We start from the raw sequence: 23,428 nt of genomic DNA on the forward strand, positions 1-23,428 counted from the left end.
ACAAGGTATTTCAAACTCTCTCCCCGAAACCTTCCATGGGGGCCTACATTCCAGGGACAGGTAGCTGAGAAAAGTTCGGAGTGGAGGGAAGGGAGCAGCAAGGGAGTGTGGGTGCCAGGAAAGGGAGAAGCAGAGATCAGAGGGTGAGGAGGGTCGGGCGTTTAGAGAAGCCTCCTGTCTTTGGAGGGTGTTATGGCTTCTGGGACTCAGCTGCAAGTAGGCAAAGCACTTACCTTCCTGTTTCCCTGCATAGTTTATACGACTCGGGAAAGGCTGCCCATGAGGAGCCTGTCTTGGGTCACACGAGCTGCACCGACTCCTGGTGGTTCTTGCTGTGGCTGGGATTTCGGGGAGCCCGGGGCTGGAGGTCTGAGACTTTGATGGACCAAGACTCCAGGCATCGTGGATGTGTCTCCACCTCTCCACCTCCGGGTTAGTCTGGGGCCTGCGCCTTACAGATCAGGTCACTGAGCCCCTGGAAATTTCCACTGTGGCCCCCAGCATGAAAACTCTTGACTTTTAGGCAGATCTTTGTTCCTGGAGAGAGTGGACTAAAAATCATCTCTCCACAAAATAAATCATGAGGCATAGTTTTAATAATGTAAAACTCTCTAATTCTTATTTAGATATTTTTGTCCAAACATATCTGAATGCCCGAGCCAGAAATAGAGCACCCAGAATGCCCAACCTGGCAGGAATCTGAGAACCTTCCGGAACAATCCTCTCATGTGACAGAGGAGGCCTGCGGACTTGGGGCTGGACACTGCCTGAGGCCCTTTGGGCCCTTTGAGCGGATCCTCCAGGTTACCTCTGGTGCTGGGAGGAAACACGGCACTGTTGGGGCAAGAGGGCAGGTGCGGCCTGCGAGACGCCACCCTGCCCGCAGCCCCCAGCCCTGCTGAGACGGGCCAGGAACAGGAAGTGCTCAGAACCTTTCCTCCGGTTGCCATGGTGCCCACAATTGGGAAACCAAGGGCAAGCTCTCCTGCCAAGGCACCTTGGCCTCTAAGAAGAACAGGGCGAGCCCCCGCATGTCATGAGCGCTCCCAGGATTCAGGGTGAGAAGGCGAGCGGCCCGCAGCGATCCTGTCACTCCGAGACCAAGGCCACGGAACTGCCTCTGTTCGACCCGCTTCTCTTGTGAACACCCCCCGCCCAGGGCTGCGAGGAGGCTTTGGATCCGTGAGTACGGCCAGCGCTGTTCATCCCTGTTAGAGACGGAGGCCATCCTGGGGCATCCCCAGGGCCCGGCGCTGCCTGGACTAGGCAGGGAAGGGCTGCGGGGGCTCCAGGCTGAGGGCAGGGGGCCTGGAAGCCGGGGACCGTCGCGAGTAGCAGATGATCTGAGCAGCCCACTTAGAGACCTCGGTTCCTGGCAAAGGGGCGAAGCGTGGTGGCTCATCTCCCATTTGGCTTTTCCTGAGCCACATTTCCGGCGCAAGAGCAGAGAACGGTCATTCTCCCAGTGGGCTTTAAAAAGTCAGAGAGACTCTCGATTTGACAAATAACCCACCCTGGAAGTTTACTCCCATTACTTGTTTTGTGGCAAAATACAGGCTCTTCAGGCCAATCCCCTGTTTGAAGAGCCCCTCTGGAGAGTTTTTGAAAATGTCAACCTTACCTCTTTTGTCTTCCAGGTGTTTCTTCCACCCTCCCCTGGGTGTCGTCACCACGACCGTTCATGAAAATGCTGCATCCGGTGAGTAGCGTGGGCTCCTGGCCAGCGGCGGAAGCACCAGCTTACAGCTCTGTCGCCGCGTTTACTGGAGGGGACGGGTTGTGTACAACTCCTGACTCCAAGCTCTATTGGCTGACCCTCCTGTCAGAGCCCAGCACCCACAGGACTGCATCAGATTCACACTCCACACTGTTTGATCGCCCGCCATATTCCAGACACTGAAATCTAGTTCCCAGACTTCCTCTTGTCATTTTGACATCATCACTGCTGCCAGGGCCATCCTCAGATGAGGACCAAAAGCCTCAAAATGTTAAATGACTTGCCCAAGGCCATACAACCCTTCAGTGGCAATAACAAGATTTGACCTTAAATTCTCCGTTCCCTGGCCCCTGGTCTCCCTATCACCCTGCCAGGGACTGGCTTGGCTTAGGGACAACCACACCCATATCTCCGGGTCCCTCGTGGTACACCTTTTCCGGCTAGCTTTCCTCGAGCCACCAAGTCTGAGGGTCCCAGCCACGCTGAACCTTCTACTGTTCCCTTAAGGAGGCTGCTGAGCCTGAGGACCTCAAGGAAACATCTAAGTCAAAGTCCCTGCCCAGTGGCCCAGCTCTCCACTCCTGGGTATAGACCCCAAAGAACTGAAAACGAGTGCTCAAACAAGAACTTGTACACAAACGTTCACAGCAGGATTTCTCACAATCACCAAGAGGTAGAAAGGACACAGTTGTCCAGGAGATGATGGATGGACAGACAAAATGTGGTCTCTCCACAGCCTGGAATATTATTCAGCCCTAACAGGGAATGAAGTTCTGATACCTGCTCCCACAGGGAGGAACATGGAAAACATGATGATGCTAAGGGAAAGGAGCCAAGGCTAAAAGCTCACATGTCTGATTCCATTTATATAAATGTCCAGCAGAGCGAATGCATAGAAGCGGGGAGCGGACGGCGGGTTGCCAGGAGCTGGGGGAAGGCGTTAGGAGCGAGGGCCTGATGGCTACAAGGTTTCCTTTTGGGGGAAACGAAAATGCCCCCAACTGGATGGTGGCGATCACTGTGCAACTTTGTAAATGTACCAAATGCCCCTCAGTGGTATGTGATGAAATGGATAAAATGGGGAATGTTACGTTTTGTGTCTCTTACAACAAGGAGAGAGAAAAACAGTCCCCACCTACGATCTCTCAGTTTGGTGTCTCTCCGAACCCCCAGTGAGGATAAACACCTAAGGAAGAGTCTCTTGAAATGTCATCCTATCCCCCCCACCCCGTGGGCTCCTGAGCACCGCCCGCAAAGACACAATCTTGCCTCCTGACCTGTTGTCTCTGGAACCTTCTGTTCTAGATCCTAATTACTATGTTCCTTGAACCCCTCTGTCTACGGAGTACAATATTGGCCTTGAGAGGATGGCTCCTGAGAAACCCTGGCCATGTTTGAAAATCAGCCAGTGTTTTCAAATGTGTCTTGATTTTTTTTCTGATGTACACGTTGGAAAACCTGGCCTTTGGGAGAGGTTCAGAAAGGACTTTCTGCCTGCCTTTGCCTCCCCAAGCAGCACAGAGCTCGGCTGGAGCGCCGGATCGTTGGCTCGACCAATCGGTGGCGTTTTCCCAGAGAGACTTTCTCCGGGGACCTGCTGGGACTTTCCCAGATGTGCAAGGCTTTGAACGTGGACTTTGAAGAAGTTTTGAAGAACCCAGACAGGTAGGGTGATCAAAGGCCATGGCGGCCGGGATGGCCCTGGTGGGGGCGGGGGCCGGACAAGCTTTTCTGGGAAGGGCCGGGTGGTTGGGCCGCTCTCCCTGGGCAGATGGGCTCATCTGGGCTGCTGTTGGTACCAGCCTTCAGGGTCACCCCTTCCCCTGAGGATGTCTGAGATGTTTGCGACCCCCCGTGTGTGGCAAGCTGGCTCCTCCCTCCTTCCCAAGGCATTCTAACCGCTGGCTTAGCATTCCTCCTCCCTGTGACAAGTGCTTTCTGGTCTCTCCTGGGACATGGAGCCAGGCCCCACTGCCGAAGGAAGAAGTCCCTTCCCTGGTGCTTTGAACTTTACTTGGTGCCATTTCCCCCTGGGCGCTGGTACCCGGCTCGTGAGCACACAGCCTGTGCCTGGAAAGCACCGGGCACAGAGGAGCCGCTCGCTCCCTATTGGCTGAGCTGGTTGTCCCAGGCCAGCCCTGCTCCAATCCCCACCCCGCTCCCCGGCGACTCTCCTCCACACACTTGGGTAAATGAAATCCATCTGTGGTTGGCGCCTTAATTCTCGGATGACCCCGGATTAGAAAAGGTGAGTGCTGGGAGTTACCATTTAGGACGTTAGCCTTCAACTATCTTGAATTTGTTTTCTATTGTATATTGATTTTATTTTTTGTCTGGTTAGGGCCTTGAAGAAGCCTTAGGGTTAAAATGCATGGTGTTCCTCAATGGCAGGAGTGTAAGCAAACTGATCCGGAAAGCTGATGAGTGTGGCTGGGCGGTAGGAGCAGACGTCTCCGGGACTCCGTCTGTGCGATCGCTGAGCTAAACTGGGGGTTGGGGGGTGGCCTGAGAGGCGAGGCACAGAAGCCAGAGGGTGGTGGCAGTCGTGCTGGGAATCAGGACTATTAAAAGTAACATGTCAGACAGGGTTAGAGTTCCTTCTCCTCCATTTACTAACTGTAACCTTTAGCCAGTGGAGTAACCTCTCTGAGCCCGTTTCCTCACCTGTGAAATGGTGATAAGAGCATCTTTCTGGAAGCGTTATCTTGAGGATTAAATCAGCCGATCCCTTGCAAATGCTTAGTGCCGTGTCTAGCGAACAGTAGATGATGTATAAATGGAGATTTTATTCACCTGAGCAAGTTTTAGTTAATGGTCCTGGTGATTTCATTTTGGGGTGTGCCGGCCCTGTGCTCTTGCCAGCCAACAGCCCCATTTTTCATTCTGCCTTTTACCACCTTCCCCCAAAGCAAGGCACCTGGCCTACCCACTCGGGTGGCACAGTGCGCCTCTCTCCTTGGTGACGCTAGGAAGCCGTGCGTCCAGAGGCCGGCTGGGGCAAGGACGTACTCTGGGAAGGCTGATCACTCCTGAGACGGTCGACTCGCTGGGTGTGCTCTCATGCTGATAATGGCAGAGGACAAAGGCAAGCCCAGGGGCACAAGTGCTTTCCAAACTTCTAGCCACATCACATCCGCTAAGATTAAGGCAAGCCACGTGGCCCAACTCAAAGTCAAGGGCAGGACATCAAATTGGACTTGCCAGTATTAAGCCAAAAGCCCTTTGGACAGTTGGCTGCAGGAAGTCCTTCCATCCATGAGACACGTAGGGAATTTCTCCCTCCCCATCTTGTTTCTCCATCGTGGGTCATGACTGGGGAGACCAAGTCCCCAACCTACTAGCATGCTTCCAGTTTTCCCACATGCTACTTTATCCCAGGCTGTCTAGTCCCAAAGAATGAAGAGGACAGCTCACAGATGCCATTTAGTCCATTACCTTTTCCAATGGTCCTAAAATAAACCTAGCCCTTGGAATCTGCAGAGCCCGCATGGTAGATGGTATATCTTGGCGAGGACCCATGACACCAGGAGAAGGCGATGAGGTCACTTCTGTTGTCTGGCTCCGCCGACGACACTGATGTTTGTGAGGGTAGTTGAGCTCATAGGCATTGCCCACAGTTTCCAAAGTCCATTGCTCCATTTTGAGATCACAGTCTGAACCCCTGACCTTGGCCAACTCTTACTAGACGTGTGACCCAAGCCACCAGAAGGATTGAGGCTAGCTTGGGTCAGGTCCACTACTCCTGTTGGATAAATACCTCAAGCTCTCATGGCCTTTCTGGGGCTGAGTCACTAGTAGCTACCCTCTCCACTTGGAAAGGGCAGATTGTGGTCAGTGTTATTCTGGACATGGTTTCCCCCACCCAGGCCCCCCTCTATGTACCCTGGCCACGAGGGTTCTTGGAACCCTTGGAAAACAGCATGGTAAAAGTGACACGGACCAGATGTGGTCATCCAGTGTCCTTTGGCCAGCTGGCTTTCTTGGGATGGACTGTCTTCAAGCTGGGACTATGTGACTCAAACTGTGTTTCATGTCCTTGCTCAACGGGACGAAGTCAGTGTTCATGAGAAGGTATCTTACCTTTGTCATCATTCAATCATTGAATAGATACTTATTGAGCACTTGCATAGTGCCCATGCTGGGGTTCCTGCAACGAATAAATGCCAGATCTGTCTTTGTGGAATGCAGAGTCTTGAGTGGAGGACACATGAGCAAACAGGTGGCCGCAAGACACAATAGAAGGAGCTCCGATGGGGGGAGTTCCAGGCGGTCAGTGGAAGGACCACTCGCTTGGTGTCCCCAGAGAAAGCCACAGCTGAGCTCATCTACGAGGGTGAGAGTAGGAGCTCATCAAGTGACGAGGCCAGGAGGACAGCACTCAGGGCAGCGGGTGCTGTGGGTGCAAGAGAATGGAAGTGAGAGATGGTGGCTTCAGTCTGTTGAGAAGGGCTAGAGCAGGGATGGTAGAGGGTTGAACCATGCTGAGGAGTGTGGGCTTCCCCCAAAAGCCCCAGGAAGACACGGAAGGATTCTCAGCACGAGAGAGGTGAGAGCAGATGTGCGTTGCACACGGTTCTCAAGCTGCGGCATCAACTGTGTATCTGAGGGGAGCTTCCTGGAGACTGGAGACTGGCCACGATTTCAGGGAGATAATAATGGCCTGGATGCGGCTCACAGCAGGAAGGGGGCAGGGACATCTGCTATTTGTCAGATCTAGGCGAGTGATCTGTTGTGACAACAGTCAGCCTGCTGGCCTGGGCAACTGGAGGCTAGTGGTACCATTTACTGGAGAAAGAGCAGGGTTGGTTTGGCATAAAATCTGAGTTTAGTTTCCGGACACTTCAAGACTGTGGCATGCATGTCCCCTAAACAGAAGTGTCAGTGAGTCACTTCCCAGAAGTGCCCAGAACCCTCTCTTGCTTTCTCTAGCAGGTGTTTATGGAATACTTACTCTATGCTAGACATTGTTTTAGACATTCACCCAGAGAGGAGTCATTCAGGCAACTGGATATAATTCCAACTACCTTCTCGGGAAAGCCTATCGGCAAACTGAAAACGGGAATGGGTGTTGGAGCCAGATAATCACAAAGCTTACAGATAATCAAAGCAGCAGACAAATGGTGACCTAAGACTAGACCTAAGCTAGATGAATGGATGCCATAGGGACACTTAAACTAGAATGATGCGTGTGGCAGTTGGCGAAGAAGGTCAGTGTTAACTCCTGATTCTTCTGTTTGTATTTTCCCTGGAGGTTATGCATTTCACAAATCCAGAAAATTTTCTCGGGGAACTTGAAGAACAAGACCATCCCAAGTGGGGAGGCAGGTGAGTGCTTGTCACCAGTGGATATGATCAAATGCCACTTCACTCAGGGCCAGCTGTGGTTTCGAGAGAAGGAAACTAGACACTAGGCCAGGTCACTGGTCTGTAAGTCCCAGTTTCTGTCCACTGTACACCGTGTAACTACAAACAGGCGCTGTAAATATTTGTCAGACACACCATGGGATGATGAATGGAGCCAGGCTTGGCAAACACATTTTTATATGCTAATGGCCACAGGGAAGACAAACATGCTGATGTAAATAAACAGCGTTTGGAATGAAGACTAAACAGAAGCCCCATCAAGCATGGGTGGCTCTTCTCTGTCCCTTTTCGCTCTAACCAGTCATGAGCTGGACATCACCTCTGCACTTGTCCAAGAGGACTTTCCTGATTGAGAATGAGGAACCAGGCTAGGTCTGTTCTGCTGGGCAAAGGCTCACTGAACCTCACCAGGCCTGGACAGTTCTGCTCCGTAAAGGAGGTTTTGTTATTGTTATTGTTGTTGTTTTTTAAGATTTGTTTATTTATTCTAAAGAGGGAGAGTAAAGGGGTAGAAGGAGAGAATCCTCAAACTCAGAGGCTGTGGGACTCGATCTTTTGACCCTGAGATTATGCCCTGAGCCAAAATCAAGAGTCAGCCACTCAACTGACTGAGCCACCCAGGCGCCCCGTAAAGGAGTTTTTTATTTTTTAAGATAAGCTGCCTGAGGTCAGAGCCAGCCTTCTTCCCCAGGGGAGGCTAATTGATTTCCTTGCCTGTGGGTTCTGGTTGACTGGAGGCCCTGAGAAGTAGTCTGAGAACATCTCCCGGCTTAGGGAAAAGACTTCTGGGATTGGGAGTGACGTCTCCCATGCATGTGCCCCTGTAAAGGCAGCTGTGGGTGTCTGGGGAGAAGACACGCTTTCCCCATGCTGCTCCTGCCTAAAATCACCCTAACGGGTGGGATACTTTCTAGCCCAGCATGACCAGCGGTGACCCGAGATTTGAGATGCGAGCCCACATTCTGAACCCAGCCTGAAACAGTATCATAGGGCTGGTGAATCACAATGTTAATGAGAGGAGATGCCTGCGCTCACTCAGGCAAAGTAATGGCAAGGTCATTAACAAGTGGATGGGGCTCTCAAAGTCTCATCCAACACTGAGGTTAAAGGTTTGGGGGATGGGCGAGCACCACCCTCCTCCCCCAGCTCTGTGCTGACAGGAGTTCAGCCTGCAGAGGTCTCTTGCCCACGGCCCCTCCCGCCTCACCTGACCTATCCTTGGATCCTCCATCTGGCCTCCTGTCAAAGGCTCTCTCTTTAATCACCTATGCTATCCATGGACGAGATAAAGCCCTGTGCATAAAGCCCCTTACAGTTTGCAAAAAGCTTCCTTTACTCTGTAATCCTGTTTCACACCTGTGAGCTGGGTTTTCTGGGGCTCCCCATTCCCTCGAGGAAAGTGAGGCTCACAAGGTCTCTGCCTCCTGGGGATGGGCCTTGGAGCTGCACTTGACTGTCACTTTTCAGGTGGCCGATCACTAAGCACCAGTCGCCAGTAGCTTCAACAAGGGACTGGGTAGTGAGATCCTTTCCCAGGGGAGATTTGGCGATGCCTAGAGACATTCCGGATCGTCACGACTTAGTGGGGAGGGTGTTCCTGGCATCCTCTGGGTAGAGGCCAGGGATGTGGCTAAGTAACCTACAAGGCACAGAACAGCCCCATGACACGGCGGCCCCAAATACAGAGAGTGCCAAGGGTGAGAAACACTGTAACGGGAGGGCATGGTGAAGTCCCCAAACGTGTCCCAGCCAGTGTCCCTTCCCAGTGAAGCCATTCCAGTTCCCCAGCTGGAGGGCAGCCCATGTGCCTCCGAAGTCCTACAGCTATGCGTCAGCTGCTCTTGGATACTTTTCTCCATCTATGTTACCTTGTGAGGCCGCTCACTGTATCTGTTGGGGGCTAGTGACTGACCTGAGACCCACACGGTCTTCATTGCTTTGTTCCTGGAGCAGCCCAGCAAAGCCACCTGCCCATCTGCTCTGTGACTGCGACGAGATGGCGGGTGGGAATTGACCGGTCTCTTGGAAGGGGCGCCACGAAACCACTTACTCATCACCGCGTTCTCTCCATAGACGTGATTCTCACCTGTCTGGGCTCCAAATGGCAACTCCACCAGCCCCAGCTTTTCCAGTCGGAGACCTTGGCCAAGCTCTTCCTGATGGCACTGGCCCAAGGCACCACAAGCCCCACAAAAGAACTGGAGAGGCTTCTGCGAGGTATTTTCTTACGGGTACCCTCCACAGATCTCCAAATGCCATCTGGTTTGAGGGTCCCCAGCTTGGCGTATGGTCATCTCTCTAGGGACTAAGGTCACTCTGGCAGAGATGAGCAAAGCCCATGGTGTGACCTCATCACAGATTTAACCTTGGTCTGCAGCTATAACATGGGAATAATCGTTCTCACTATGCTGCGTTGAAGCCTGGAGACGGTAGAGCTGAGAGTTCTAGAACAATGCCGGGCTCATATTAGGTGCTCAGGAGATGTCATTTATTTTTCTCCTAACAACCCAATCCTGCCTAGCCAGCAGAAATGGAGACTCTACCTACTTCTTAGAGAGGAGCAAACAGTTGTGTTGAGTCTTCTGGATGGCTCTTTGGAAGGAAGGCATAGTTCTGACCTCTAGCCCAGGATGCTGGTTAGAGGTTTCATGTGAATGTCGAGGTTATGTTTCTTTTGGTTTGGTTTCTCTTTTCTTAACTTCGCGTCATTACGTAAAGTATTTGGGCCACTCCTTTCTTTCCTTTTCTCCTTTTTCAACTCTAGTAACCCCCAGGCTCCCTTCTTTGTCCCCTAAGTTCTTCTCCGGACACATAGCCTTCTTTGGGTAACAGATGGGCATCATTTCAGGATGGCTCTAAACAGGTACTATGGAAAGTTCAAGGTTTTCAAAGCCAACCAGCAGACCAGTCAGGATAAGGCTACATTTCCAGGATGTGGCAGCAAAGCTCTGTTATTCCAGAGCCGGACAGGCTGGCCAGCCCCCCAGCTGCTGCCCCACCCTGAGCCTGGAGAGAGGGCCCGGCTGCCAGCCGGAATCAGCCCGGCCACAAGGCCTCTGACTCAGCCCTTCCCCGCCGAGCTGGGAGCTGAGAGCAGGCTGCGGCTTTCCCCCAGCACTGGGACGACCTTCACACTCACTCGACAATCTCCTTTGCTCTTTCCAAGCGTTGGTCCCAGTGTCTTTTTTTTTTTTTAATTTATTTTTTTATTTCCAGCATAACAGTATTCATTGTTTTTGCACCACACCCAGAGCTCCATGCAATCCGTGCCCTCTATAATACCCATCACCCCCCGCCCCTTCAAAACCTCAGATTGTTTTTCAGAGTCCATAGTCTCTCATGGTCCCAGTGTCTTTGAGAGTGGGACCAAGCCCCTCCCGGCGTGTCCCCTGCCCAGGTCGGAGCACTCCCCAGGCCCCCAAGGAAAGGCCATGGAGATCCAGACGTGAATGCATTGAAAACCAAGAGAATTTGGAAAGAGAAGATGGACTTACTGTTAATGATTTGGTTTTTATCATTCTAGAAGGGTCTCACTGAAAAGGCTGGCCCCTGCTAACACAGCCCGTCGGCTCCAAGTCCCCTGCTGGAGGCTGGGCCTGCCTGGGGGGCAACTGCGTCAGTGCAGAGATGAAGACCCCCGCTGCCCACACTGTCAGAACGCTCAGGGTCTGCGTCTGGTCCTGGGAACTGTGTGCCCGTACTGTTCCGGGGACATGGTCACCCGGCTTTGTGCTCCTGTGAAAGCAGGATGTGCTCACAATGACAGTTTATTTATTTATTTATTTTTTTAAAGATTTTATTTATTTATTCGACAGACAGAGATCACAAGTAGGCAGAGAGGCAGGCAGAGAGAGAGAGAGAGAGGGAAGCAGGCTCCCCGCGGAGCAGAGAGCCCGATGCGGGGCTCGATCCCAGGACCCTGAGACCATGACCCGAGCTGAAGGCAGCGGCTTAACCCACTGAGCCACCCAGGTGCCCCACAATGACAGTTTAGATGGTCTCGCAGCTACTGCCTTATGTGCTGCCGTCTTGGAGCAGTGGGCGCCGTGCAGAGGCAGCCCCGCACCAGCGGCCCTGCCCTGGCCACACACGGCTGTCCCAGCTGGTCGTGTTCCTGCCACCGAGAGTCCGGGATGAGCTGCGCTTCAGCGAGACCCCTTTATTCTTTTTATTATTAATATTATTTTATTTATTTGACAGACGGAGATCACAAGTAGGCACAAAGCCAGGCAGAGAGAGAGAGGAGGAAGCAGGCTCCCTGCCAAGCCGAGAGCCCGATGTGGGGCTCGATCCCAGCACCCTGGGATCATGACCTGAGCTGAAGGCAGAGGCTTAGCCCACTGAGCCACCCAGGCAACCCCCAGGACCCTTTATTCTCTAGGAGGAAGCCCCAAAAGGAAATGGTACTCTTTTCATAAAAAGGAACCACTTGGTTTCAGAGTACTTCCGAAACACTTGACTGGATTATTACTTTCCTGCTTGATTTTGAAGTTTTTGGTAAAACAGGCTGTGCTGAAATTCTGACTTCCACTGACTGACCTAGCAGATATTTTTCCTTTCTTCCCTCAACAAATATTGAGCGCTGAACTTAGCCTGGGCGTCGTGCTAGGAACTCGGTGTCGGGGGCTGGGCTGGGGGGTGGACAAGGCAACCCAAAACAAGGACAGAGTGTGAGGAGCAGCATGATAGGAGCTGCCACCGGACGGCCTGGGCTGTGCCCCGGGGCGGGTGAGTGACAGAGTGCCTCGTGCAGGCGGGAGGCGGTCTTGAAATCCTGGAGGACCAGGAGTCAGAGCGGAGAACAGGGCCTGACATTCAGCAGATGCTCAGTAAATATTTGCTGAGTGGGAGCGTGGACGGAGCCAGGTGCCCTGAGCACGGGGAGGGGGCCGGTGAGGGGAGGCTCGACAGCCCGGCTCTCCCGACGATGACAGAACGGATGTTTGTTCTCCCCCTTTGCTCTGTGGTCTCTGTGGTTCGCCGTGTGACATCCTTTCTTGGATCCTGCCTCGTGCCATTTTTCATTACCCAGAACCTTGAGCTCAGGAGGCTTGGGGTTCTGATAGAGTCTCATTCCGGTAATTCGGGTGACGTTTACTGAGGACCAGTGTGTGCAAGACGGTGTCGGGGCCTGGGGAGGGAGTGGCGAGGAAGCCATCCAGTGCGCCCGCCCAACAGAGACACGACGTGGCAACAGGTGGTAGTAACGGTGGGTCTGGGAGGAAAAGGAAAGCCACTTAGGGGGAAGGTAGTGTTGGGTGCTACCTTCCGTATGGAGTCAGGTGGGTCTCTGATGGGGCGGGGGGATGGAGCCCTGTGGCTCTTCTATGGAACAACAAGAAGGCAGTTTTGGGGTCCAGTGAGCCAGTGAGCTTGGGTCCGTTAGAGGCCTTTGGCTTTGTGCCAAAGGCTTGGGATGTCCCTGGAGACATGAGAGCTGTGGGTGTTGTAACTCACATTTTAGAATAAGTGTGAGTGGTCGGGGGAGGTGGGTGGTGAACCAGGCAGCCCCTTCCCTGCCTCCTGGGAGCCCTTAATGACGGGGGTCCTTGGACGTCTGTGGGGCAAAGCTCTGACAGCTACTAAGCGGTTGCGTCTGTCCCATGCGCACCCTTTTGCAGGTGGTGTCTGTCGTCCCATCTCCTGCCAGATCTGGGCTGAGGGCTGGGGGCGCAGAGGGAACAAGGCCCGGCTCTTGCCCTCCAACTGCTCATGGCCTGAGGAGAGAGAGGGAAGAGAGGGGAGAGAGAGAGGGAGAGGGGCAGGGACCAGTAAAAAATATCTCCTGCACTGACAGCATCCGTTTCCCAGCCCTGGCCGCCGCGGTGTCTCAGGAAGATGAGCAGGGAAGGCGGCCGAGGGGGCATAGAGCTCCGAACTGGCTTCGCCCCTCCTTGGGAGTCTTCAGCTGTTTCTAAATAATCATTTCAAAAAAGCATCCCCTAAACAAGCAAGCAGAAACAACACGTGGTGTGGGGAATGCCAAGGTCAAGGTTGTACAAAGGGCCAGGGGACCTCACGCTGTATCCTACACAATTCACCACAACTGTCGGGTCCTGACGTCCCCATTCTGTTTCCTTTACCAGCCCACTTGCGTGGGAATGTCAAGGAAAGACCCCCCATAAAGAAGATGATCATTTCCTTGAAGATCAATGACCCCCTGGTCACTAAAGTTGGTAAGTTACACCTGTCTTCTTGTGCTGAAATGCCAGGGCGGCTGCAGCCCTGCTAGATTTAGAAACAATAGAACAAACAAGTGGCACATGGTGTTCAGTCCTTGTTGAAGATAGCTGTGCGGAGCAGAGAAGGTGCTAGAGAGAGGTGCTCATCCCTGGAAGAGAGGCGTGGAGGATGCCAGGGAGGAAAAAAGCAACAGGTGTTGGGTCAGACCGACCCGATGACAGGGAAGCCCTTCCCGGGCAGCTGTGCACACGCCCCTCCCTCGCTGGGCTCACCCTCTCCCACCCCTGCCTGCCACCTGGGAAAAGAGACAGAGGGTTGTCTTAAAGCAGCTGCATGCTGTCACGGTGTGTGGACCTACAGGTCAGGACACCAGCCCCGGAAAGCCCTGGCCAGGCCAGCTGTCCTCGGAGAGCACGGGGCTGGGCTGCCGTGCTGAATGGGACCAGGTAGACGGACTTAGAATAAGCCCCATCCCTCTGCTCCCGGGTCACAGGAGCTCAGTTCTCCAACATGACATCAGCCTGGCTCTTGCCAGGAGTCCTTAGCCTTTTTGAAGACTCTGAGGAAAGTCTGCTGTAAGCTAAGCGTCCTCTCCAGAGAACAAAGTGCACGCACACGCACACAGTGTTTGTACATTTTGGGGCAGTCACCTCCCTGCACAGCACACAGGGCCCGGGCGCGGAGGACCCCTGAGGCACAGACACCAGGATGGGATTAGGGCAGCGTTCTTTCAGCAGGAGCCGGCTCTTCTCGGCTTCATCCTCAACTCCTTTGGGGAGGGTGGGAGCCCGGGCTGGATCTGCACTCAGGGCCGAGCAGGTTCATTTCCTCTAAGGGCATCTCTGCCCAGCCAGCCCCAGGACACTTGAATGTCCAGCGGGGAGGGCACCCCCAGGTAAGGGACACAGGGTGCAGAGCCCTGAGATGACGGCTTTCTCTCTCGGCTGCTGTTCCGCCAGCCTTCGCCACGGCCCTGAAGAACCTCTACCTGAGCGAGGTGGAGATCAACTCGAACGACGTGCTAGGCGTGCTGGCTTCCGCGCACATTCTCCAGCTCAGCAGCCTGTTTCAGAGGTAAGAAGCCTGGCAAGGCACGGGGCCCGGACCAGCCCTGGGCGAGGTAGAGGGGGGGCCTCCTGGCCCATTCATAGACCATTTCTCTCCGTGGGCGAGGAGAGCTGGGTTTCTCTGCACCGATCACAGCTGTGAGTCTGCAGAGGAACCGAGGCCCTAACCTGCACGTGCTGCGCTCACGGCTGAGCCTCCGCCCCAGCAGCGAGCGCCTTCCAGCCTCCCCCGGGCCGCCCACCCTGCTTGCTTGTCAGTTCAGCGCGCTCGCTGGTCGCTGACCAGCCTCTCCTTGACCGCGCACACCTCCGCGGGCGGACTGAGACCATGACCAGAGCCAAAATCAAGAGACGCTCAACTGACCGAGCCACTCAGGCTCCCGGTTTTCATTAGACTTTTTTCTTCAGAGCCAACAGCAAACCTAGGGTGTAAGCAGCCAGGGCTGTGCTCAACCCTGTGGTAAGGTGTTCCTTGCTCTTCGTGTGCCTCAGTGGTTTCAGCTGTGAACTGGGGCTCATTACATTTCCAGGACTTTGTCGGGCGTGAGGGGCTGTGCTCTGAGCAGGAGCATCGGGCACAGTCAGTCACTGCCCTCAGCTCCTGGCCAGGGTGACCTCGTTCATCCTCCCTGCGGTCCTGGGAGGTGGTACGTGACTATGTCCACTTCACAGACAAGGAAACAGAGCCCTTGTGAGGTGAGTGACTTGCTCAAGGCCGCAGGAGAGCAGCCAGAGCTTGCAGGAGGTCGAGGGGCCGCAGAACCTGGACCCCAACACTGTCCGTTTCTGTTTTGCTCAGGCGGGGTGGTGACATCACCACTTGCCACGGAATGAAGCCTTCCTGCTCCCCTCCCTGAAGGGGCACTTAGTGAGGCCGGGTTTGCTGGGGGCCAGTGACCGGTCATTTTGATCCAACACACCTTCAGTCACTCATCTCCTCCTTTATGAACGATGCCTCGGGTGTCTTCAGGACACTGGGAACAGTGAGGACCAGAGGGTCAGAGTCCCCGCTCTCTAGAGCTTCCTGCCCCACAGGTCTCCAGGGCACAGGAAATGAGCAAAGTGGAATGAAGGATGGGGATCCCAAACGGAACATTTGTGTTACGTATGATTAATTTCAAGTAAACAGGTCCCTGTGATTAACCAGAACAGTTCTTAGGGCTTCCCTTTTCTGTATCCTGTAACACTGCCCCATTCCAGTAACATTTATGAAAGGGTAAGTGAACCAAATGGAAAATCGTTGATGGGATTCGCTTTTTCTAGAATATTTTGTCCCTTCCCTCGGGCTTTTCCTGGGATGTGTGCCTACTGCCCTCACATCCTGAGCATCGAGCTGGTATCGTCGAACTCTGATTTTATAGCACCTGAGGCGATTCCACACAGAGAAGGATTCAGGGCAGCGACGGTCCGTCTGACTTGTTCCACTCTCTGCCTCGGGATCTTTATCCGAGGAAATGAAAGAATGCAAGAACTTCCTGTCCTGATCAAGAGAGGACATCAGCTGCCCTGGAGAGGGCAGGGCAAGATCTCTCCAGACTTGTGCTGGTTTCAAGTTAATTTCTGGAGACTCCAAACAGCCAGATTCGACCCCAAAGACAGTTCTGAGCCAGTATCTCATTCTTGGGGCATCCGAAATGACTCCAGCCAGACACGTGATTTGGAGTCTCAAGAAGTCTTATTGGGGAGGCAGACGCCCTGTGAGCTGAGGGCTGCAGGCTCTCAGAGGCCTGGACGTGACAGCCAAGGGGACCAGAGTCTGGAAGAGACATTCCAGCATGTCATCTTGGCCTGATCTGCAGGGTGGGTGGCTGTGGGAGATGGGAGACCAGAGGTGTAGGCAGAGCTGGGCTGTGTGGGCTCTGGGGCTAACTCCACTGGAGCAAGGTCTGGCTTTTGCTGGGATTTCCCATGCCCCGTTCATGGCCTGCACCACCCGTTTACAGCCCCATATCGCCATAATGAGAACAATATCACGGCTTCCTGATTCCTGGTTCTCTGATATCTCTGACCTGAAAGCTGGAAGGTCTGCCTCCTCTTGGAGCAGGGTCTGCAGCCTCTGTCTATCAGCCCCAGCTGCCCTACCTTGGGCCCAAATTCTTAGCCGCAGCTCACTCTCGGAGCCCTGGTGTTGGCAATCTGGGGCTGAGCTAAGAATGACCGGTGCTTCATTTTCCTTCCTCCACTCCACGACTTGCTTTAACGGTCAGAGTAGCAAGGGCTTTGGAGATAACAAGCCCTCATTACCCAGATGAGCAAACCTCGGCCTGCCTGGGGCAGAGGGGTCTTGCTCAGGATTCTTCAGATAATTGTGGTGGGTGTCACAGGTCGGATCCAAGTGGGCCAGGCATGCCACTGGGCTGGCTCTCACCTGCCTTTGAGAGGCTGATGGTACAGTTGGCCAGGATGTGGCAGCACATGCCTCAGTGTGTGTGTGTGTGTGCGTGTGTGTGTGTAGCGTATAGTGGAACAGAAATGCCCTGGGTTACTCTGATAGCATCACAAATCCAGGTGCTGGATGAGACTCGAAGACCATCTTAGTTGAGCTCCTGGCCAAGTGCAAAATCACCCCCGTGGCTGCTTAGGTCTGGATCCCACACCGCCGAGGTCTCCAGTGTTCGGGGGGTGTGGTGTGTGCCTGGAGGTTCCAGCTGGTACTGGTCCTTGGTTTTGTGCATTGCACACCTGCAGTGGCACAGCTGTGATCCTGCTTGCTGTGTGAGTAGACGTATGTGCATGCTTTAGGCTTGCTTTGTGTCCCCCAATCTGGGGAAGCCTGACCATTCCAGTCCAGCCTGGCCAATGAGTATGACCATGAGAAGGGGGGACACATGTGACGTGTCAGCCTCCTGGAGCACCAATTTCTGTACCCCAACTCCAAGCCCTGCTAATTCTGCTCGCACGTCTCACTGCCAAAAGCCAGCACCTGAAGAACACAGGGCCTGGTCGGGGGCAGGACCAGCACCTTCCACACACGCCCTTTCACACCTCGGTTCCACCCCTGCTACCGTCCTGGAGTTGATGCAAACCTCTGGGGTTGCCGAGTTCTCTGCCTGGGGGTCTCCAAGAACCCCATTCCTCTCTCTGCAGGTGTGTGGCCATGATGATGAATGGACTCATGCCGAGCACCATCAAGGACTTCTACCTGGCCGGCTGCAAGGTGAGGATAACCTGGACTGAGCTCATCACCCCTGGGGAACTTCGGGAGCACCTCAGGCTCTGGGATTTTACCTATCAGGCCCAGCTCCAAAAAAAAAAAACCAAAACAAAAAACAAACAGACCTATCTGAAAGCACCCACTTAACTGTACCAATATTTTATTTTGCCAAGGAAACAATTTTAAAAATCACTTTTGTTTAAAAGGACATTTTAAAACCAAATTTTTTTTTAATTGAGAAATTAAAAAGCCTGAAAAATTAGGAAGACAAAAGCACAGCTATTCTCACCCAAAATAGCAGGCAATCTTCCAGGACATTCTTGTTGGAGTCAGGTGAAATTATGTGTGTCTCCCTGCCTGGGGCCAGCCACTGTGTCTACTGGGAATAAATGATGTCATCATAAGGGTCACATTATCAGAGGAGAACACTGAGACCCAAGGAGGGGAGCAAACAGAGCAGGGTCAGTTCTGAGTTGCGGTGCTGGGCTCGAACCCCAGGCCCGATCCCAGCCTTCCTCTGTGAGGCCGCCATTGACCTGGAAACAGGTCCATCTGACTGCCAAGTTCAGTCCGTGCACAATCGGCATGTCAGAGTGCCCTTGCGATGGCCTCTAAGAAGGCACTCACTGCCTCTTTCGTCAAAGATAATGCAGTGCCCTCACCTTCACTCCATCGGGCACTAAAGCATCACTCTGTGGGCAGCATCTCTGCATTCTGGTCAGCATTTCTCAGCCACTCTTTGGCTTGGGAAGGACTGTCACTCCAAGGACATGCAAGGGGTGCTAAGACCTTGTCCAGGTCCATCCCTGGGAGAATGTTGTCGTTTTCTTTGGACCAGCCTCCCTTTGGGGTACACCTGCAGGCCCTTCCACGATCAGTGGTTTCAGCGTGCCACCCTGTGGTCACACCACCAGGGTTTGCTCCCAGCTCTGCCACTTGCTGGTTTTTGGATCGTTGGCAAGAGCAGCAATCTTGGGGCCTCAGTTTCTCCATCAGTAAAAATAGGGATAATAAGGAACTGACCACACAGGATTATGGTGAATATTAACTTAAATCAACCTGGTGCATGGCCAGGAGCATAGCAAACATTCCAAAAATGTTATCTGCTGCATTTTGTGTGTTTGGAAGAAAAGGTTTAGCAGGACACACCCGAGAGCCCGCTTGTAGTGTCGTCACGGGCCAGCAGAGGGCGCTGGGAGTTCGGGGATCTCTAAACGCATTGGCTTTTCTTGTCCTCAGTATAAGGAAGAGCAGCTCACCACTGCCTGTGAGAAGTGGCTGGAAATGAACTTGGTCCCTCTGGTGGGGACGCAGATCCACCTCCGGAAAATCCCACAGGAGCTGCTCCACAAAGTGCTTCGGTCCCCCAGGTCAGAGCTGGTCCCGAGGGGTGATGTGTGTGGGACCAGGAGTTGTCCCTGGGGGGATCCTGGGGCAGTAGGGTTGGTCCCGGAAGGGAGGTGCTCAAGCGGGGCACCCCCATACCCCTGATGGCCAGGCCCAGTGTTCAGCACCCGCTCCTTCCCAAACTCCCCGCCATCCTGGCCAGTCCGCCCCAGGTGGAGTGCTGGGGGGAGTGGGGATGGATCCCTTCACACTCCTTCACTGGGGTAGGGACGCTCTGGGTGCCCGCGGTCTCGTTACCCACATGGTAATTAATTCAAATATTGCCTAAGTAATTTAAAAAAATCCTGACAACATTAATACACATTCATGGTGGTAAAGGGAAAATAGAGAAAATTAGAAAACAGAAAATAAAACCTCTTATCCTAAGTCAGTTTCTATCTTTAGCCCTGACTCCGGAACAGCTCTGACCCAGACATGCGTTTGAGCTGACAGCTCGAGCTAACAGCCAACTCTTGGGGCCCCGCCCTCTGTTCCTTCAGCAGCTGCTCAAGCTAGAACCTTGGGAACCCTTCCACACCCACTTGGCCTTCACCCCGAGCGCGTCAGTAACACTCCAGGACCCAGCCCATCTCTATGGGCTTCTCTTCTTGGGCACCAGCCAGAGCCTAGATGTGTTCTCTGCACCACTGCAGGGACCTCTAACTCAGGGTCTTGTGTCTGCTCTTGACCCCCACTGAGAACGTCTCTAGCCCAAGGGCCTCTGGTGCGCGCATCTGTCCCTCCGTCTCAGCAGCCACGAGACATCCATGGGACCACCTGAGACTCCAGCCCCGCTGAGCACCTGCCACCCACAGGTGTGCTCTCCCTCCTGCCCGAAATGCCTGGTTTCTGGCTGGCTCCTTCTGGTCCTTCGAGTCACTCACGGAAACATCCCCAGTGCTTGACCTTTTAGATTATTTCTAGTATATTACCAATATAAATACAGTATCGTGGTGATCTCCTTCAATGTACGTGTGTCTATCTCGGACTATTTTCCCACATTAAATTTCTAGACATGCCATTAACGAAGTCAAAAGGACTTTCTGGGTTTGTCACAAGTGAAAAGTATTTTTAAAAAAAAGTCTATTTGAAAATAATTTCAAACTTAAAATAGTGAGAATGGCACAAAGAATATTTATATACCCTTTACCCTGTTTTGTTCAATTTCTGCTATTTGCTCAATTATCTGCATCAGTGTGGAGTTTCGTACCCACATCTTGCTCCTGAAGCCTCTGGGGGCAGGGTACCTACACCAGCTACAGTTCCTCCTAAATGCTTCCGTGTTTATTTGCTGATAAAAAGAACTTTTTAATGTGACCACAGTGCAATTACCAACCATACGCGATGTGGCATTGATGTTAATAGCTGACGACATTGGCCCAGCGCTCTCCTTTAGAACATTCTGGTTTAGGGCGACAGGCTGTATTTACCTGTCAGGATCTTTGGACCTCCTTACAAGGCCATTGCCAAGTTACCAGGATTGTATCCCCTTGGGGTGAACTTCAAAAGCGAGAAGTAAATCCTACTAAACTTTGTAGCCGTATGTCAGAGATGAAATGTCTACTCGTGCTCATGGCATAGAAAGCAATCAGATTTCAGAAATCAGATCTGAACAGATTCATTCCACTGTTGGTTTGAATTTACCCAGGGGCTTGCGATGTTCTCACACTTAAAGAGTAATGAGGTTGTTAGAACAGAGTTCTAATGTTGAGGGAGACCGTCTTATCAGGAGCACCCCGGGGAATCTGGGCGACCTCCTGGTGTCATTCTGCCCCACTCCCTGCTGCTCCCCCCACCCCCCCGCATGTGCCCTCCCCCACCCTCCAGCAGAGCAAAGGTTACACAACCATTGAAGAAAAGATAAACATGGCATCCCTTAGACTTTTCCTAACACTGTCCCTCCCTTGGAAAGACTGAGCTGTCGCACCCTCGTAGCATTTAACCAAGAACAGGGAAAAATTGTCTGACCACAGCCAGAGCCTCGGTGATGGAATTGGGTCTTACAAAATGTACATGAGGCAGGAAAAGAGGTCGAGTACATTCCACGTCAAGTGTCTAGACGCACAAGCTTGGGCAGACATGACTGATGTGGGAACGGGGTCCTGCTCCTCCCGCCCCTCCCCGGGAGCTGTCTACACACACAGTCCAGAGCCATCCCAGCGACAGGGGAAAGGGCCCTGCGTGGCCTCAAGCAAGTCATCAGCCCTTGTGCCTTGGAGGCTTTCAGCTGGCAGCACCCTGACCTCCTGTTCACGTTCCCCCAGGCAGAGGCTCCTCGGTCGCGGTCGCGGGGCGCCGTGGTGGTGTCAGCCCCCACCTGCTTTGAAGCTAGAGGGAGGTGGAGAACAGAAGGTGCTGGAAATCGGGGCCTGGCCATACCTGGTGCCTGGTGGGGTCTGAGACATTTACCCAGGCTCGGGCGCCTCACCTGGGCATGCTGGTTGGCTGGTGGGTCTGCCACCTTGGACCGCAGCTGATTAAGAACAAACCCTTCCAGAGCGGCTGCACCAGCTTGCATTCCCACCAACAGTGTAGGAGGTTCCCCTTTCTCCGCATCCTCGCCAGCATCTGTCATCCCCTGACTTGTTAATTTTAGCCACTCTGACTGGTGTGAGGTGATATCTCACTGTGGTTTTGATTTGTATTTCCCTGATGCCGAGTGATGTGGAGCACTTTTTCATGCGTCTGTTGGCCATCTGGTGTCGTCTTTGCAGAAATGTCTGTTCATGTCCTCTGCCCATTTCTTGATTGGATTATTTGTTCTTTGGGTGTTGAGTTTGAGAAGTTCTTTATAGATTTTGGATACTAGCCCTTTATCTGATATGTCATTTGCAAATATCTCCAATTCTGTCAGTTGTCTTTTGGTTTTGTTGACTGTTTCTTTTGCTGTGCAAAAGCTTTTGATCTTGATGAAATCCCAATAGTTCATTTTTGCCCTTGCTTCCCTTGCCTTTGGCGATTCACAGACCTGTACCCCTGGGGCTAATAATACAATATATGTTAATTTAAAAAAAAAAAAGCACCTTTAGATGAGTTCACATTTATTGAGCCCCTTGGGGTAGGTGCCCTGCTCTGTGCACCGTCCCTTTCAAGCCCCACGGCCCTGTGTGACAGGTGCAATTAGTGTCCCAAGGATAAGAGGGACAATAAAACGTAGGGCTGGCTCAAGCCCAGAGCTCAGGCTACAAAGTCCAGGCTCCCTCCCTCCGCAATACACTATCTCGTCATTTGTTCCAGAGGCCACGCTGCCTGGCAACCAGACCTTAGCTGGGACTGGGTTGTCCTGGCAAGTCACATGGCCCCAGAGGGGCTGTTGGAAATGCCAGCACATGAGGGGTCAGGGATGGCCCATCCCGCTGGGCCCACTTAGGCTCAACAGCGGCCCATCCCCCAGCTTCTGGTCATGGCGTGTGGGTCTCTAAGCCTCGTGGGAACAACGTCCATCTCAGCAGATGCTTCAGCTTTTGGGCCATTCACCTTCTCGTTCTGAAGCCCCTTTGACCTGATCTTCCTTTGGGTTTCGTAAACAGCCTTACATAAACTACACACAGCTTTCCTGACCTCTGGGGCCTCTGGTTTTTCATTTCTTCGCCTGGGCCTTCGGCTGCCAGTTCAGTTTCTCTTCAGAGGTCAGCACTAGGTTACCCTGTTCCGTGAACTCCAATACTATGAAAGCTTCATTCCAACTTCTGCTTTTCTGGAAGCCAAGCTCCTGGTAGACTTAGGAGAAATGGAAAACTCCGCCAGCTGTCCAGTTCCTATCTATATGGAGAGCCGCCCTACAACCCGGGCTCTGTCCACTTTTCCCAGGCTTCCTGCCCATGATACCATCGGTCCTGAGGGCTCAGGAATTCCCAGGAGAAGTCACCCTTGTCCACCCTCCACCCAGTCCCACAACATCTGGAGCACCATAGGGCGTGGCTCTCAAACAGCTTCTTCCTGAAGCTGATGGCTCTCTGGCTAATGGCAATGACAGCTACCAACTATTGAGCACTTGTTGTATACAGGACACTTTGAGTGGGTTATTGGCCTAACTCCTACAGCCATGCAGTGAGGTGGGTGCTGTTATCTGCCTTTTCATGTGTAGGAAAGGAAAGGATTGGCCCAGTTTCCCTGCGCACAGCATGAGAGTTGGGATTTGAACACAGGTCTGAGCAGCCTCAAAGCCCCAGGTAATGACCAGCCCGGCCCACCGCTGTGCTCTGCACGAGGACTCATTTTTCCCTATTGATAATCAAGATCAATAAGGATATTGATGGTTAGTTTTTATTGTAAAACAATTTTAAAGTTAGGAGGCGACTAGAACACACCATTGGACGCCCCTCCCAAAATGAACAGTGACATTTTGTCGTAAGAAAGAAAACATCACCAACAAAGCAGAAGCCGACCATGCTCCCTCCCCAGCATCCTCTTGGCCTCTCCCCCTCCCCAAGACAATCAGACCATTGTCCCGGGCCTGCGTGAACCCAGTCCTGTGATTGTATTCTTACTCCATACATGCGTGTCTATAAATAACGTGTAATATCGTTTCATAAAAACTTAAACTTTGGGGGCGCC

At 53.0% G+C, this 23,428-nt stretch overlaps 1 protein-coding gene across 5 annotated transcripts in view; it reads left to right on the forward strand.

Annotated features, from left to right (window-relative positions):
• Window positions 1-258: 258 nt before the first annotated feature.
• BTBD16 (BTB domain containing 16) overlaps window positions 259-23,428 on the forward strand; it is a 42,238-nt gene continuing 19,068 nt past the window's right edge. For 2 of the 5 annotated variants that reach the window (XM_082722704.1, XM_082722707.1), the window contains exons 1-9: window positions 951-1,182; window positions 1,638-1,699; window positions 3,231-3,382; window positions 6,969-7,042; window positions 9,155-9,298; window positions 13,168-13,257; window positions 14,224-14,338; window positions 17,419-17,488; window positions 18,725-18,855. In XM_082722704.1, coding sequence (XP_082578830.1) covers window positions 1,682-1,699; window positions 3,231-3,382; window positions 6,969-7,042; window positions 9,155-9,298; window positions 13,168-13,257; window positions 14,224-14,338; window positions 17,419-17,488; window positions 18,725-18,855 — 794 coding nt within the window. In that variant the 5' untranslated portion in view covers window positions 951-1,182; window positions 1,638-1,681. Of the gene's footprint in view, window positions 1,183-1,637; window positions 1,700-3,230; window positions 3,383-6,968; window positions 7,043-9,154; window positions 9,299-13,167; window positions 13,258-14,223; window positions 14,339-17,418; window positions 17,489-18,724; window positions 18,856-23,428 lie in introns of all 5 variants that reach the window. The other 3 variants (XM_082722708.1, XM_082722705.1, XM_082722706.1) reach the window with 3 other exon arrangements.

This window comes from Mustela nivalis (genome assembly GCF_964662115.1).
Source record: "Mustela nivalis genome assembly, chromosome: 2".
Taxonomy (NCBI): domain Eukaryota; kingdom Metazoa; phylum Chordata; class Mammalia; order Carnivora; family Mustelidae; genus Mustela; species Mustela nivalis.